The following is a 13777-nucleotide window of genomic DNA, read 5'->3' on the forward strand; positions in this document are numbered from 1 at the left end:
TGGACACCTTTTGGGTTACCAGGCAACGGCTTTGGGTCAGCTTAATTGCGGTTGGTTGGCGGTAACTGAGCCATTTCCATTCACGATATCCTTATCAATGGGCCAGCGAAGTGCATTAGAGGGTGGACAGCAGTGCACCAGAAGGCCAAAAAGAGAAATTTCAAAATTATTTGCATAATTTATGGGGTAGAAAGGCGTCTCTTATTTGCATTCAAGCGTAACAATTGGAGCTAACTACTCATCTAATAAATTAACTCAAATTGGAACTTCAGCTAATACGTATACACCTAAATAAAAATGATTTATACAATGTATACAAATATTGCGTACTAGAATGCTATTTAATCTTTTAAAATCAAATTGTTCTGTTATCACTGAAATGTTCCCTCATAAAGATACGGCAATTCCGTGCTTACTCATGTTCCCCTGCATTTATTTGCTAAGCTAATACTTTTTTCTCATTTCTTTAATAATATTAAAAAATATATTAAAAAAAAAACAACTTGCTTTTTGCCAGGTGTGGGGTTCGAACCCACGCTCTCTCTCGAGAACCAGAGCTTAAATCTGGCGCCTTAGACCGCTCGGCCAACCTGGCTGGGGAAACTTGTTGTCAAAAAGTACCATAAATGTTTTGCTAGCTGGGACGGGCGTTTACAATTTATTTAATTATAATAATTATGTAAGAATTATATTTACATTACTACAAATAACAAATGATCGCTAATTAAGTATTAGAAAAAGGTAGCAACAATGTGACCGGTTGAGAGACAATATTTCTGACTTAAAATATTTATGGGATTTAATGGCCATCGTCACTAATCAAATTTTTAACCCCTCTCTAGAATACAGGTTACCCCTACCTCCATGGAAAAATTAAACTTCAAAAAGTAGCTCAGTTTGTTTTTATAAATCCACATTCCACACATGTTCCACCCCAAAGTGTGACCGTATGTCCAATTGTTTTAGCTTGTACTATTTGTTTATAGTGTTTGTGTTGATTCTGAACATAAAAACATAATTAAAATCGTGTTTTTTGAATGCAAGATAGTTAGAAGTGTATAAATAATTTGGAATTCGATTTTCACCGCTTTCATTTGGAGCGAGAATTTGGTGTGACCAGCTGACGGCGGCGGCAAAATGCGAGCGACTCTGGAAGTCGTTTTGGTGTTCTAAGTGAAAAAAGACCAGCTCCAATCAATGGTGATTGGATGTGGAACAATGAACAACAGCCCCAAGGATCCCTATCGTGGTGGAGGAGGAGCAGGAGGCACTGGGCCCCAGGAAGGCGGTGGATCGACGGGTGTGTCCATCAACATCGAGAGCGACGACAATGACTCGACCACGGCGGAGCACGATTACTTGCTGCCTGCCTCATCATCGTCGGTGACCTCTGGAGGTGGCGTCGCAGGTGGAGGAGGCGTCGCCGGGGGATCAACCAACACCAGCATAAACTTAGAGCACCACCACGTTCCCACGGCGCGGAGCAGCAGCCTCAGTGGTGGTAATGTGCGTCCCGGTAACATTCTATCCACATTTTTGGCCCGTCAGCGATCGTACACGCCAGCCAGCAACAGCAGTTCTCCGATACGGGTGACCACGCAGATGAACCGTCGTCTGCAGCAGTCCCGTAGCATGGGCGCCAACACCGGTGGCAGTCTCGAGGAGCCTTCCAGCGCCGGAGCAGCAGGTGGACCAGGTGCATCTCCTGGCGCTGCTGCAGGTGTTCGGCAAATGGGCTTTTGGCGTGTCAACCTCAACGATGTCTTTTCGCTATCAACTGCTCCGTCGACGGAGGCACTGCGGTCCTTCATCACACATTCCAATTTCAGATATCCACCTGCAAACGCTGCAGCTTCCGCGGCACCAGGACCTCAGCCAGCCGCCAATCCCGTAGACAACTCGCACATACTGCTCGGCCAGCAGCAGCCGTCGCTCCCTGAGCCAGTCAGTCCTCTGCGATACGGGCGTGTTGCGGCAGGATCTGGTGCCAGCGGAGCTGGAGCCATGGGCAGAAGTATCTCCCTGCGTGAGGGTGAGATGCGACACAATCACAGCCTTAACGGAGGTCGGCACAATGCCAGCGTCATAGGACTAAACAGCACTCCGACGACCTTCGACGAACGTGAACCAAATGAGAGCCAAGACCTTGACGAAAGCGAAGGCAACGGGGAGAACGGAGGCGGTGGAGGAGGAGGAGGTGGCAATCCACCAGAGCCCGCAGAGAATCAACCAGAGGACGAACATCTCATCTCGGATGACATGGTCGTCCAGATCCTCAGCCATTTTGTTCGCTATTTGCCGCTTATCTTTATACTGTTTATCAAGTTTTTACACGACCACTTGCTGGGCATTGTGGATCTTCTGGTGCTGCAGACTGTGATGTACAATGTAAACCGATCAGTACGCAATCAGGTGGCCCGTCTAGCTCAAAAGAACTACCCCGTGATGGTGCGGGATGCTTGCCTTATTGCCGTGGTTGTCGCAGTGCGTCTTTTTCTGGCCACTGCGCCGCCGGATCCCTTTGGTCTGATTGTACCACCTCCCAGGAAATCCGTTTTCATAGAGGTCACAGCGCTGCCTTACCACACAAGCTCCGAGGGGGACAGCCCCACAACATCATCGGAGCCCGCCAGGGGCACCATGTACACGGATACGTACAAAGCCCTGAACGTGATCCCCCTGGGCATGTTGCTCTACTACATTGCTGTGAGCGATCTCATTATCAAACTGCTGACAATGCTGGTCAAGCTGATAATTACCATGCTGCCGCACCACTTGATGCGACTCAAAGTGCGGGTGAGTAATGCTTCTGCACAGAAAATACAATCAAACACTCAATAATAACGTAGATTAATGAAATCTATCCATAATGTAAACTTCAATATTTTGCTCCATAAATAATATACCTATTGGTCAATTCAAATAAGTCGTAATTTCTCGTCAAGCATGAGTCATAAAAAAAGTAATCTAAATTAAAGCTTATCAAAAAATGGAAACTCCCATACTTAATATACATTTACATTCTGTGTAATTCTCTAATAATACATATTTTACTTTGGCATTTAAGGCTCGACTTTATGTGTTGGTGGAATACACTTCGCAGTTCTACCGGGCGATGACTCCCATTACCCAGTGGTTCCTGTTTCTCTACGAGTCCTACTCCGGCCTAGAGGTGGTCTCCGGAGGACTGTTTTCCGCACTGTACCTGGGTGCCAAGATATTCGAGCTGGTGGAGCGCGGCAAGTCGCTTAAGAAAGCGATTGTGACCTTCAGAAAAAATATTGTAAGAATGTCTGCGAAATGGATGTTGTGTGCACATTGTTAATACGAATTTATTCAAGGACTCTGAGCGACCGCCCACCAAAGACGAGCTGGATGCTGCGGGTGCTCTGTGTCCAATCTGCCATGACGCCTTCAACACACCCACTGTGCTGGAGTGCGGCCACATTTTCTGTGATGAGTGCGTCCAGACCTGGTTCAAACGCGAACAAACCTGTCCGATGTGCAGGGCGAAGGTCAGCGATGATCCCGCCTGGCAGGACGGCAGCACGACCTTCTTCCATCAGTTGTACTAGCTGCGCCACCAAAGAAATTTTCACGGATTTCGCGTGTACATATAGTCGCTAGCTAGCCCTTTGTTTAATTAAACTGACAGTTATTAATTATTACTACAAGACATGAAATAGCTTAAGTTATATTGAATTTTTTGGTATTTTGTTATTTGCGACGCTTGGCGGCATCCAGAGATCTGGCTTCGTAGAACTCTCCATCGCCGCGGGTGGCCTTCTTATTGATATCCATGTGGCGCTCCTTGGTCACAATCTCTTCCAGCACCTCACTGTCGCCCTTGATGAGCCGGACGCGACCCGTTACCGGGTCCACCTCTCTGCGAATCTGGCTCTGACGGCGCTGGTATTCCTCTGGAGTTTCCGGTGCATGCGATTTGCTATTCATCAGTGCTTGGGTTTTGGGGTGGGTTCAGAGTGTTCAGCAAACCATATACTGAATAATAAATATATACAGGGGGGCTCTTACGGACCTATTGGTATGGCAAAGTCCTCCTCCTCCTCCTGGTTGCCCCTTTCGGGTTGTATTGGTGTTGGTGAAGCTATCGGAGGGGATTCCTCCTTTTTCCGACTGTGTTTCTTGGATTTCTTGGACTTGTGCTTTTCCTTGTGTTCCCTGCGCTTCTCCTTGTGCTTTTTCTTTGATTTCTTCTCACTTTTTCCCATATTAAGCCTTTAGCAAGTGAACGTAAACAAACTGATTTTTAAAGAATGACAGCAAAAATTCAATACTCGGATACCCTGTTCATAGCTGTGGGGTATGTTCTGTTTGTGGTTTGTATGATGCAAGTATTAAAAAGAATTTGTATATATTTGGGCACAATTTAATGTAATTATTTATATTGTTATTAACTTTTCTAAATAACGGCAATTAATTAATTAAAATTATTCAACTAATATACCTTCTGTACTACGGTATGTGACTGCTCAAGGTGCAGTGTTGGCTAATGCCGAAATTCATCATCGACCTACAACACTAGTAGATTTTGACAGCGCCGCGTGGAATGTGGACAGCAAGTGGAACCTAATCAGACGCATGTTGTGTTGTGTACAAAAAGAAACGTCAAACTGAAGTCGAGCGAACCAAAACTAAACGGCCAAAAAATACGCAAACCCACTGGAAACCGAAAAGGATAAGGCACAGGAAATACGATTGTTTACCAGAGAGAGCGGCGGACCCGTAGCGAACCGCTCCCCCAAAAAGCGGCGGCCCCAAAAAATCGCCCACAAGAGAATCCACCAAAAACCCATTTGCACACACACACACACACATACAGTCACACAACCACACTCGCGCAGCCAAGGAGCAAAAGAAGAATTGCGCCAGAAGAAGCAGTAGCATAAAGAATCTAGTAGTGCAACCACCCGGATCCACAGGTTCTCGTTCCAAAGGTTGGATCAGCGCCACAGGAACAGCCAAGCAGTCAGCAGAAGATCACCAGTAGCAGCTACCAGTCAGGATCATAATTGCCAGGATGAGCATGGAGAAAGTAGCCAACAAGCAGTATGAGTCGTAAGTGGAGCACCTCCACTACCCACGCGCACCGCCTGCCACCCACAACCACAATCCCTGCCAGCAACAAAACTGGGCCAGCATCATCTTTTTTACTTGGCCAATTGTTAGGTTATGTTCTGGCTGCATTTACGTGCGCCCAGTCGGTTTATTCATTCCGATCCTCCTCCGACTCGCGGAATAGTACCTCGGCGGCCAGCTGCTCATCCTTGTCGCAGGCCAGGTAGGCCTGGACGGCCATAACACGTTCGAAACCCAGTGCCTCCAGTCGCTCTACGGCGGCGGCTTCTTCGGCGCTCAAGGCAACTTGAAAGTGTTCTCCCTCATCCGGATTGTGACTGGCGCCGCCAGCACTACCGGCAGCACCTGAAAGCATGGTCATAAACCCCTCCTGGTCGCGCTGAACAGCTTCAAAGGCAGCCGGATCGGTTTCAGCCAATCTTTCCATGACTAGCTGCATTAGTTCTGGATTCTCACGAATCATTTCACGCACTCGGGTCATGCGAGGATCCGCCATTAGATGCTGCAGCTCTTCAGTTGACTGTCCGCTCGGGATTTCCGCTAATTCCTGCTGGGGAGAAGCCTCCTGAGGAATCCCATTAATCAGATACTCTATAGCCCTTTCCGGATGATTGAAGCTGGCCCGTAGAGCTGAGCGTACCTCCTGTTCGCCATATCCCATGGACATGAGCTCGCGCACCAACTGCTCGTTAGAAGCAATAGAAGGCGTTACATCCTGCGTGCGCATTACAATAGGGCCAGCGGCCAACGGTGATGGCGGGGAAACCTGCTCCACAGGCGGGCTCTCACCAACCTTCTTCTTACCCATCAAAACAATGATCCTGCCCTCGGCTATGCGATATTCACTGAGGGGCATAGCATCCTCCATAATGCGACCACTGTATATTAGCTGAACGTTCTCCGGGGGCAAGGCAACTTCGGGCAAATTGCCCAATCTCTGCTTTAGAGTCCTCACATCGTCCGATTCGTTCATCTCCAAGGTGATTGTGCGTTGGTCCAGCATCCGTATGGACAGCTTCATCTTTTTATATTGTTGAATTCAATTTTGCTGTGATAGTTAGTGATAGAAATGTGAATGTGCGGCGGTAGTGTCATCTGGTGAACCTTAAGTCCAATTTGATATCCAACCCTTGACATACTAATCAAAATCCGTCTCTTCCGTGTGTCATGTACGCGCTTTTCAGGAAAAACTGGCCAGATCTCGTCGACAGCGACGACAGCGATGTGGAGAACGAGATAGACGTGGAGAAGCTCCCGCCCCTGGAGGTGGGTCCCGGCGAGAACCGGCTGCAGCACACATACTGCCTCTGGTTCTCTCGCAAGGGTACGCAACGGGCGGCCGCCGACTACAGCAAATCGCTGCACGTGGTCGGACGGTGCGCCAGCGTGCAGCAGTGGTGGTCGCTCTACTCGCACCTCATCCGGCCCACCGCCCTAAAGCCCTACCGGGAGCTCAGCCTCTTCAAGCAGGGCATCAAACCGATGTGGGAGGACCCGGCGAACAGCAAGGGCGGCCAGTGGGTGATACGGCTGCGCAAGAACAAGATCGAGCGGGCCTGGGAGAACGTTTGTATGGCGATGCTCGGGGAGCAGTTTCTCGTCGGCGACGAGATATGCGGAATCGTGCTACAGACGAAATATCCGGTGAGTGCTAAAGATCCTATGTATATTATGCCATATTTGGGGAAACCATGCCGGAATACCTAGTGTCCTAGTGGTATTTTTTTTAAAGTAGCGTCTACGTCTTTCAAGAAGATATTTATTATATTAATGTTAAATTAAAAAAATAATGGATTTCCTTAAAGTAAAGACAGTTTCTGATTGTTTTTACGTTTTATTCCCCGTTAAAATCAAATGCGTTAGAAATTGTAATAATAATTTGATTCTAAGCTAAAATGTGATATTAGAATTGAAAACATAATTTGTAACTTAAAATTTCTATTGCAACAAAGTGAATTTTTAAATGTTGCTCAAAGAGTGCCAGTGTTGGGCAACGTTTCGCAGCGGTTCACTGCCCTGGGTATTACTTAATTTTTATATTTATTTATAAATGCCGCGTATATATATATGTATTATTGCATTTTGCGGCCTATTCCCCAGTTCCTTTTCAGGTCGCGATTCGCTTAAACAAAAGTGCCGGTCGCGTTTCATTCATAAAAATTCTCGCGCATGACGTTTCTCATTTCGAATGGGATCCACAAACAAACCCGTGCTGATTGTTGTTGCTGTTGTGTGGTACTGACGTAATAAAACTAATGTGCTGGCATTTTTAGGACATTTCATTACGCGTTTTGCTGGCCTCTTCGCGGCTGTTGACAGCAAAAGTGAAAACACGAAAATGCCGAGCAAAAGAGAAAACAGAAACCACTTGCAGTTTTTATTTACAATCAAAAGTAAAAGGCTTACACGTTAGTTATCTTGATTACATAAACATATCAGCTGTTTAAAATGAAGATGAGATATTTATTTAATTTTTCAAAACTATCCTGTTCAGGCAATAATATAAAATACCGAAATTAATAATATACCGCTCTCCTATAAATTCCACATCTAAATACACCCACATATACACTTGATTCGCGAATCAAGAGAGAAAGAAAATGTTCCCAATTCTCAGTGCTGAATTGGTTTGAGTCCCTGTTTAGTCCTTATTCAGTCTGGTATTTTTGGCTACTCCAAACAGTATATTGTGAAGGAAATCATTGCTAACCGGAAGGTATATTCTGGTAGTTGCCGCACGGTCACACTCGAAAATTGTTTGCCCGCGCGAGGTGCTGCGTTTCATTTCGGCTCGCATCGGAAACAAAAAAAATCTCTTAACCGCCGGGAAAATCGCGAAACAATATTGGGTTTTTTTGTGAAAAAATCAAGAAAAATATTGTCAACCCATTTTCCTTAGATAACAACAAACAAATGTGCGTGTGAAACAATTGGCGACAACAACAAATCGTGCACCCCAGACAGCCTGTGTGCGAGAGCGAGAGACCGTGAGAGGTGGTCGTGCGTCCCTCTCTAACACACACACTGAATCGGCGCCGACGACGCGTACGCAACAAACGAAAATAAAACGCAAGCGAAAAGGAGAGAGAAAGAACAAATAACGCCCACCGTAACACCCCCCGCGAATAAGAAGAAGAAGCAGCAGAGAAGCTAAAGCAGAGAAAGACGAAGAAGCAGCAGCAAAAGCAGACGGCAGAATTGGAGCTTTGCGCAGAAATCGATTTTTTTGCCCATTTTAAGAGATTTTCGGTAGCCTCTCCCACTGCCGAAAATCGTTTATCGCCACTGCTGCGTCCGTGCTTGTGTTTGTGTGTGCGTGCGTGTGCCTGTGCGAAAGTGAAACAAACAAATACAACAGGCAAAAGATTAAAATTATATAGTACCAGTGAGTCACAAATAAAAAGAAGAAAAAAAAAACAAAAAAGAAAAAATTAATTCAGCAGCAGCTTTAGCTTTTTAGCTGCTGGCATTGAAGAGGTGCTCTGCCGCAGTCAACGTCGCTGCCGCCGCCCGCAACACGCGCTCTCTTTGCCTCTCTCTCCGTCTCTCTTGTGAGCGAAATAACACCACACACACGAAAAAAAAAGCATAATAATATTAACCAAAACGCCAGCCAAAGTGCCAGTTAAGTTATAATTATACACTACAAGTAAACCGAGAAAAGAGAGAGCTGCCAGCCAAAAGCGGAAAATCAATAAAAGGTCTCTCGCAAAAGTGGAAAAACGTGCAAACAAGTTAAAAGCAAGGCTGCAAAAAAGAAAAAGGAAAAACTCCGCGCGCGTTTACACGTGTGGTTTATGTGTGTGCGTGTTTAACGTTTAACTGCTAATCGCAAAAACGCAATCTGCGAAGACCGCGTAACAAAGGCTTACGTAAAGCTTGGCAAAGAGAAAAAAACCAAATAACAACAACGAAGCGTAAAAAACAATATATACAAAATCCAACAAATTTGAGGAGCTCCACAGAAAACAAGGATAGTCCCAGAAATTAGAATCAAATTCACCCAACTAAAAATACACCGAGAATAACCATCTCGCGCACCCTTCAAAAACCAGGATAACACCCCGACACAAAGATGACTAAAGACAGATTAGCCGCTCTCCATGCCGCCCAATCCGATGACGAGGAGGAGACGGAGGTGGCCGTCAATGTGGATGGCCATGATTCCTACATGGACGACTTCTTCGCCCAGGTGGAGGAGATACGCGGCATGATCGACAAGGTGCAGGACAACGTCGAGGAGGTGAAGAAGAAGCACTCGGCCATCCTGTCCGCCCCGCAAACGGACGAGAAGACCAAGCAAGAGCTGGAGGATCTGATGGCCGACATCAAGAAGAATGCCAATCGCGTTCGGGGCAAGCTCAAGGGCATCGAGCAGAATATCGAGCAGGAGGAGCAGCAGAACAAGTCGTCGGCGGATCTGAGAATCCGGAAGACGCAGCACTCGACGTTGTCACGGAAATTCGTCGAGGTGATGACCGAATACAATCGCACGCAGACCGATTACCGGGAGCGCTGCAAGGGAAGGATACAGCGTCAGCTGGAGATCACCGGACGACCGACCAACGACGATGAGCTGGAGAAGATGCTGGAGGAGGGCAACTCGTCTGTGTTCACGCAGGGCATCATCATGGAGACGCAGCAGGCCAAACAGACGCTGGCGGACATTGAGGCTCGCCACCAGGACATCATGAAGCTGGAGACATCGATCAAGGAGCTGCACGACATGTTCATGGACATGGCCATGCTGGTGGAGTCGCAGGGCGAGATGATCGATCGCATTGAGTACCATGTGGAGCACGCTATGGACTATGTGCAGACGGCAACTCAGGACACCAAGAAGGCGCTCAAGTACCAGAGTAAAGCCCGACGAAAGAAGATCATGATACTGATCTGCCTCACTGTGCTGGGCATCTTAGCGGCCTCATATGTTAGCAGTTATTTCATGTAAATCTCGAATGCAATTACTTACACGCCACATTCACACCACATACACCTCACACACACACACCCAAAAACACACATTATACTATATCTCATCCAGACCCGATCTATATACATAGGATGTTGCGCAACCCACCCAGAGAAATTGCAGAAGACAAAATCGAAACTTAAACTGTAAGAGACCGCAACCAGTGAACCCCCGATTAAAAAAAAGAAATGCACACGAAATTAGGGCTCGATTACACCAATTATAGCTATTATAATATATAGAGAAACATGTATGGTTAGTAAGCAAGAGTCTCAAGTCCCCAGAGTCTATCCTATATACACATGAAACTCAAGTTATAGCTACCAGAATATTTAGTACTTGTAAACAAATTGCTAATTGAAGAGTTATAAAAACCGATGCGAAGAGAGTTGAAACACAAAACTACAAGACACGTAATTGCAAACAAAGAAAACATGAAATTTTATTGATTATTGTTATAATGCGAAGCAAAAAGAAAACAAAACGAGAATTATAATAAAGAGAAAGATACACTTTTTCACTTCTCCACTGAAACACACGAAACACACTCATTGCAAATGCTTTGCAATTTGATTTACTCGTTTTTCCGACTTTAAAAATGCATTTAGTTTTTGTTCGTTTAGCTAGTTTAGTTCTCCTGTTGAAAACTCACACTCAAAGTAGCCTCATCACCCACACACTCACACCGATGAAGATGAGAAAGATGCAACAAATCTCTAGTTCACTTTTGAATATTTATTATAAAAAAAGATTGTTTACTATACGATATAATAACTATATTGACTATTTACTATAATGCTATTTACTTAACATGTTCATATTTATTGAATGCATATGAAATATATAAATTATACAAACACAGCGCATATATATATACAAATATAAATCTAGATAAATAGCTAACTCGGACATTCTCAATGGAGATGATAATGCGAAACGAAAACATGACAAGTTGAGGAAGTTGATGGAATGCCGACTTTAAAGGGGTAAACAATTCAATCACACTCACATACATAGACAGCTTCAAATTAATCGGTAAACAGTTAAATTTAAAGTTGATTATTCAGTTTTGTTTTTGCCCCTTTGTTGCGCAAACAATTGAACAAGTTTTTATGTTGCTTAGCTTACCGGAAAAACTAGTTTTCTTTTGTTGTTTCCGTTTTGTAATCGCCCGAAAAGTTAACAGAATTTAATGGATTTCGGTTTCAGTCAGCTATGATTTCATTTCACATATGATTTCACTCACACCGCACAGCACACACAGTTTGTAATACATTTTTTCTTTCTGAATTAACCTAATTTATTTTTCCTTTCTTTCCTCCCACCGCCCCACATCTCAATAACTAACAATCGGAATGCAAATTCAAAACTATACTACCCATACATAACCCAAATATCTCTGGCATGCGGCTGTAAAAACCAATTTAACAAATAAATCAAACCAATCAACTCTTCTGCACTCACAATTCTGCAAAAAAAAAAAAAAAACAAACGAACAAACCATATAGAATCCAAGCATCCAAGTAGCATGCTCCTCATCAAGGCCTATAATCTGCATTATCTACACACGTTTTGTAGTACAATTCAGACAATGCAAAATCATTATAGTTACTAATTACAATAAACGCAATGTGTATGAGTTTTTGACAACTATTGTGATTAAGATACACAGAGAAATGCTTTCGCTTCTAAGTAGGAAATGCAAATTTGTTAATGCACCAAACGAACTCACGCGAATTGGTCGATTTCTGTTTTGAACACACGAAATTGCCAACTGCAAATGTCAGACCTGCATTACAAGCACGTTTATTTCTTATTCAATACGTTAATTCACCTTTTGATCTTTTGAACGAGCAACGAATGAAAAAGTAAATGAAAAGCCAACACTGCAACTACAACAGCAATAGCAAAAATCAGCACGTTTTCACCACCACCAAAACAACAGCAACAACAACTGCAAAAAACACCCAGTTAACAACGCGTTCAGTGAAAAGAAAAATCAAAAGAAAAATAACAACTTCGTATTATGTCAATCAATCAAACTGCAATTTAATTTCAACCACATAAAAATGCAATCTAAATGCCCGAAAAAAAAATTCGAAAAAACGAAAAACGCGACTCCGCCCTGCCACGCCCTCACGTTCATTGGAAGTTCCAGTCCGGGTTCCAGTGGTCCAGTGTTCCAATGCTCCAGACCCGCAGCTTCCAGCGCGAAAAACAGCTGCAATGCTCCATTCCCACACGCTGAGGTGAGTAATACGCTATAATTATTCAACATTTAGCATTCTTTTTATCGGCAATTCCCGCATTTACTCTCTCTACGTTACGTTCTCCCCTGGCGACTTGTCGCGACCACCATTGAAAAATCGCCGAAGGTCGCGTTTCCATCTCCTTTAAAGTCCCCATCGCCACCCCATCCCCCGCCCCCTTTGAGCAATCCGCCGCCCCCTTGAAGTTCCGCCCATTTTCTATTAATGAATTCGTGCCCTTTGTGTTGCGACATTTCGAGAGTTTCAAGAGTGCGAAACAGAGGGAGCGATAAAGCATCGGCCAAACAAGAGCTTGGCAAACGACTGAAGCAAAACAAAGAAGAAACTCATATATACCCTAGATGTGATGGGGTATATTGGGTTTCCGCAGGTCCAACTTATCTTTTTCAAAACCTTTTTGAATCAATGGTCAATATGCTTATGAACTACTAGAAACTACTCCATATAAAGTATCTTATAGTCAGTGCATTCTATTTGCTAGTTTTTCTACACATGTTGTGCTCCATTTGTTCTAATCATCGGCGCTTTAATTTCTATTTGTCAGTCGGCTCCTTTCATCTTGCTGTCATTAAAAAACACTATTTAATTAATAGAGAGTCTCTTTAACCAAATGGGAAATGGACAATTGACGAGATAATGAATATTTATAGTGCAATAATTATAAAAAAAAGTTCTCTTTCTCCTTAATTACATTATTAGGCTATAAAAAACCAGTTGAGTTGATAGTATATTTATTATTCGTAAGTTAAATCGAGTGAATGCACTGGTTTTGTCATCGATTATGGATGCTACAGAAAAGCTTTTAACATATATCTCACACGAATATTTTTTGCAGCCTCGTCATACAAATGAATTCGAACCAAGTTAAGGCACTTATTTTCTCACTTTGCGCTTTTATTTGTTACTTATAACGAAAGCATCTTGCCGTTGATGATCTCATACAGTGTGTATCGAGTCATTTGGGTTTTTTTTTTGTTTTTTTGGATTGAAAGCCCAGATATGTGTTTTTCAAGCTCGCTTAAAAATGAGAAGCTATGTAATCTTTATCCCAATTTATATAATATTTGAGTAGTTCCTTAGGTTAATTTAACACTTGCTTTCAACGCAGTCATGTATCTTTTATTGAACTTATTTTTAAACGATGACCCCAGAGAGAACACGATATCGTGGCAGTTGCGTGTTTAATTCGATGGCATTATCCATCTGTGAAAGTTTCCATATAATATGGGCCGTTTATCATGTATCATTTCATTTCATTTAGTTTTCCCCATCACTTCCTGTCAGCGATTCCGAACGAGCTGCACGAGTATCGCCCCTCTAATGTGAGTCGAACATGCAGAGAGTTCGCGCCTCCCCCGATTCAAAATGTAGGCTTTGAATTGAGTCATCGTTGTCACCCAGCGACCTTATACTTTTGTTCCCTTCACCCAGCCAC

At 44.0% G+C, this 13777-nt stretch overlaps 5 protein-coding genes and 1 non-coding gene across 9 annotated transcripts in view; 3 read left to right on the top strand and 3 right to left on the bottom strand.

The window, feature by feature from the left end:
* Positions 1-511: 511 nt before the first annotated feature.
* Positions 512-595, bottom strand: Trnal-uaa. The gene has a single exon. It is a non-coding gene; the product is annotated as a tRNA-Leu (tRNA).
* A 510-nt stretch (positions 596-1105) lies between these two features.
* LOC122619626 lies at positions 1106-3702 on the top strand. The gene is made up of 3 exons (XM_043796669.1): positions 1106-2796; positions 3068-3283; positions 3342-3702. Exons 1-3 carry the CDS (start codon positions 1198-1200, stop codon positions 3573-3575), a joined length of 2049 nt encoding a protein of 682 aa, XP_043652604.1. The 5' UTR covers positions 1106-1197; the 3' UTR covers positions 3576-3702.
* On the bottom strand, positions 3603-4263 carry LOC122619627 (ADP-ribosylation factor-like protein 6-interacting protein 4). The gene is made up of 2 exons (XM_043796670.1): positions 4040-4263; positions 3603-3959 (listed from the first exon to the last, which is right to left on the bottom strand). The coding sequence occupies exons 1-2, from the start codon at positions 4230-4232 to the stop codon at positions 3718-3720; spliced, it is 435 nt and encodes a 144-aa protein (XP_043652605.1). The 5' UTR covers positions 4233-4263; the 3' UTR covers positions 3603-3717.
* A 316-nt stretch (positions 4264-4579) lies between these two features.
* The window catches only part of LOC122621856 (eukaryotic translation initiation factor 4E type 2), a 44948-nt gene continuing 35750 nt past the window's right edge, over positions 4580-13777 (top strand). Inside the window, exons 1-2 of one of the 2 annotated variants that reach the window (XM_043799847.1) lie at positions 4580-5079; positions 6285-6744. In XM_043799847.1, the coding sequence (XP_043655782.1) occupies positions 5042-5079; positions 6285-6744 (498 nt within the window). In that variant the 5' untranslated portion in view covers positions 4580-5041. The remainder of the gene's footprint in view (positions 5080-6284; positions 6745-13777) is intronic. The other variant, XM_043799849.1, reaches the window with a different exon arrangement.
* LOC122621853 (UV excision repair protein RAD23 homolog B) lies at positions 5192-6218 on the bottom strand. Of its 2 annotated transcripts, XM_043799845.1 has the most exons (2): positions 5905-6021; positions 5192-5782 (listed from the first exon to the last, which is right to left on the bottom strand). In XM_043799845.1, the coding sequence occupies exon 2, from the start codon at positions 5765-5767 to the stop codon at positions 5228-5230; it is 540 nt and encodes a 179-aa protein (XP_043655780.1). In that variant the 5' UTR covers positions 5768-5782; positions 5905-6021; the 3' UTR covers positions 5192-5227. The 2 variants fall into 2 exon arrangements, with proteins under 2 accessions (XP_043655780.1, XP_043655779.1); XM_043799844.1 differs by having other exon boundaries at positions 5192-6218.
* On the top strand, positions 7820-12321 carry LOC122621855 (syntaxin-1A). 2 transcript variants are annotated; one of them, XM_043799846.1, is made up of 2 exons: positions 7820-10047; positions 11581-12321. In XM_043799846.1, the coding sequence occupies exons 1-2, from the start codon at positions 9176-9178 to the stop codon at positions 11597-11599; spliced, it is 891 nt and encodes a 296-aa protein (XP_043655781.1). In that variant the 5' UTR covers positions 7820-9175; the 3' UTR covers positions 11600-12321. The 2 variants fall into 2 exon arrangements, 1 of the variants encoding a protein (XP_043655781.1); XR_006326252.1 differs by having other exon boundaries at positions 7821-11058.

This window comes from Drosophila teissieri, chromosome 3R (assembly GCF_016746235.2).
Source record: "Drosophila teissieri strain GT53w chromosome 3R, Prin_Dtei_1.1, whole genome shotgun sequence".
Classification (NCBI taxonomy): domain Eukaryota; kingdom Metazoa; phylum Arthropoda; class Insecta; order Diptera; family Drosophilidae; genus Drosophila; species Drosophila teissieri.

Bases quoted from the DNA above. Each gene is read 5' to 3' on its own strand.
- LOC122621853 (XM_043799844.1), bottom strand. From the start codon at position 6,121: ATGAAGCTGTCCATACGGATGCTGGACCAACGCACAATCACCTTGGAG.
- LOC122619627 (XM_043796670.1), bottom strand. From the start codon at position 4,232: ATGGGAAAAAGTGAGAAGAAATCAAAGAAAAAGCACAAGGAGAAGCGC. The intron at 3,960-4,039 runs GTCCGTAAGAGC...CCAAAACCCAAG, and splicing joins GGACTTTGCCATACCAATAG to CACTGATGAATAGCAAATCG.
- LOC122619626 (XM_043796669.1), top strand. From the start codon at position 1,198: ATGGTGATTGGATGTGGAACAATGAACAACAGCCCCAAGGATCCCTAT. The intron at 2,797-3,067 runs GTGAGTAATGCT...TTGGCATTTAAG, and splicing joins TGATGCGACTCAAAGTGCGG to GCTCGACTTTATGTGTTGGT. The intron at 3,284-3,341 runs GTAAGAATGTCT...AATTTATTCAAG, and splicing joins TGACCTTCAGAAAAAATATT to GACTCTGAGCGACCGCCCAC.
- LOC122621855 (XM_043799846.1), top strand. From the start codon at position 9,176: ATGACTAAAGACAGATTAGCCGCTCTCCATGCCGCCCAATCCGATGAC.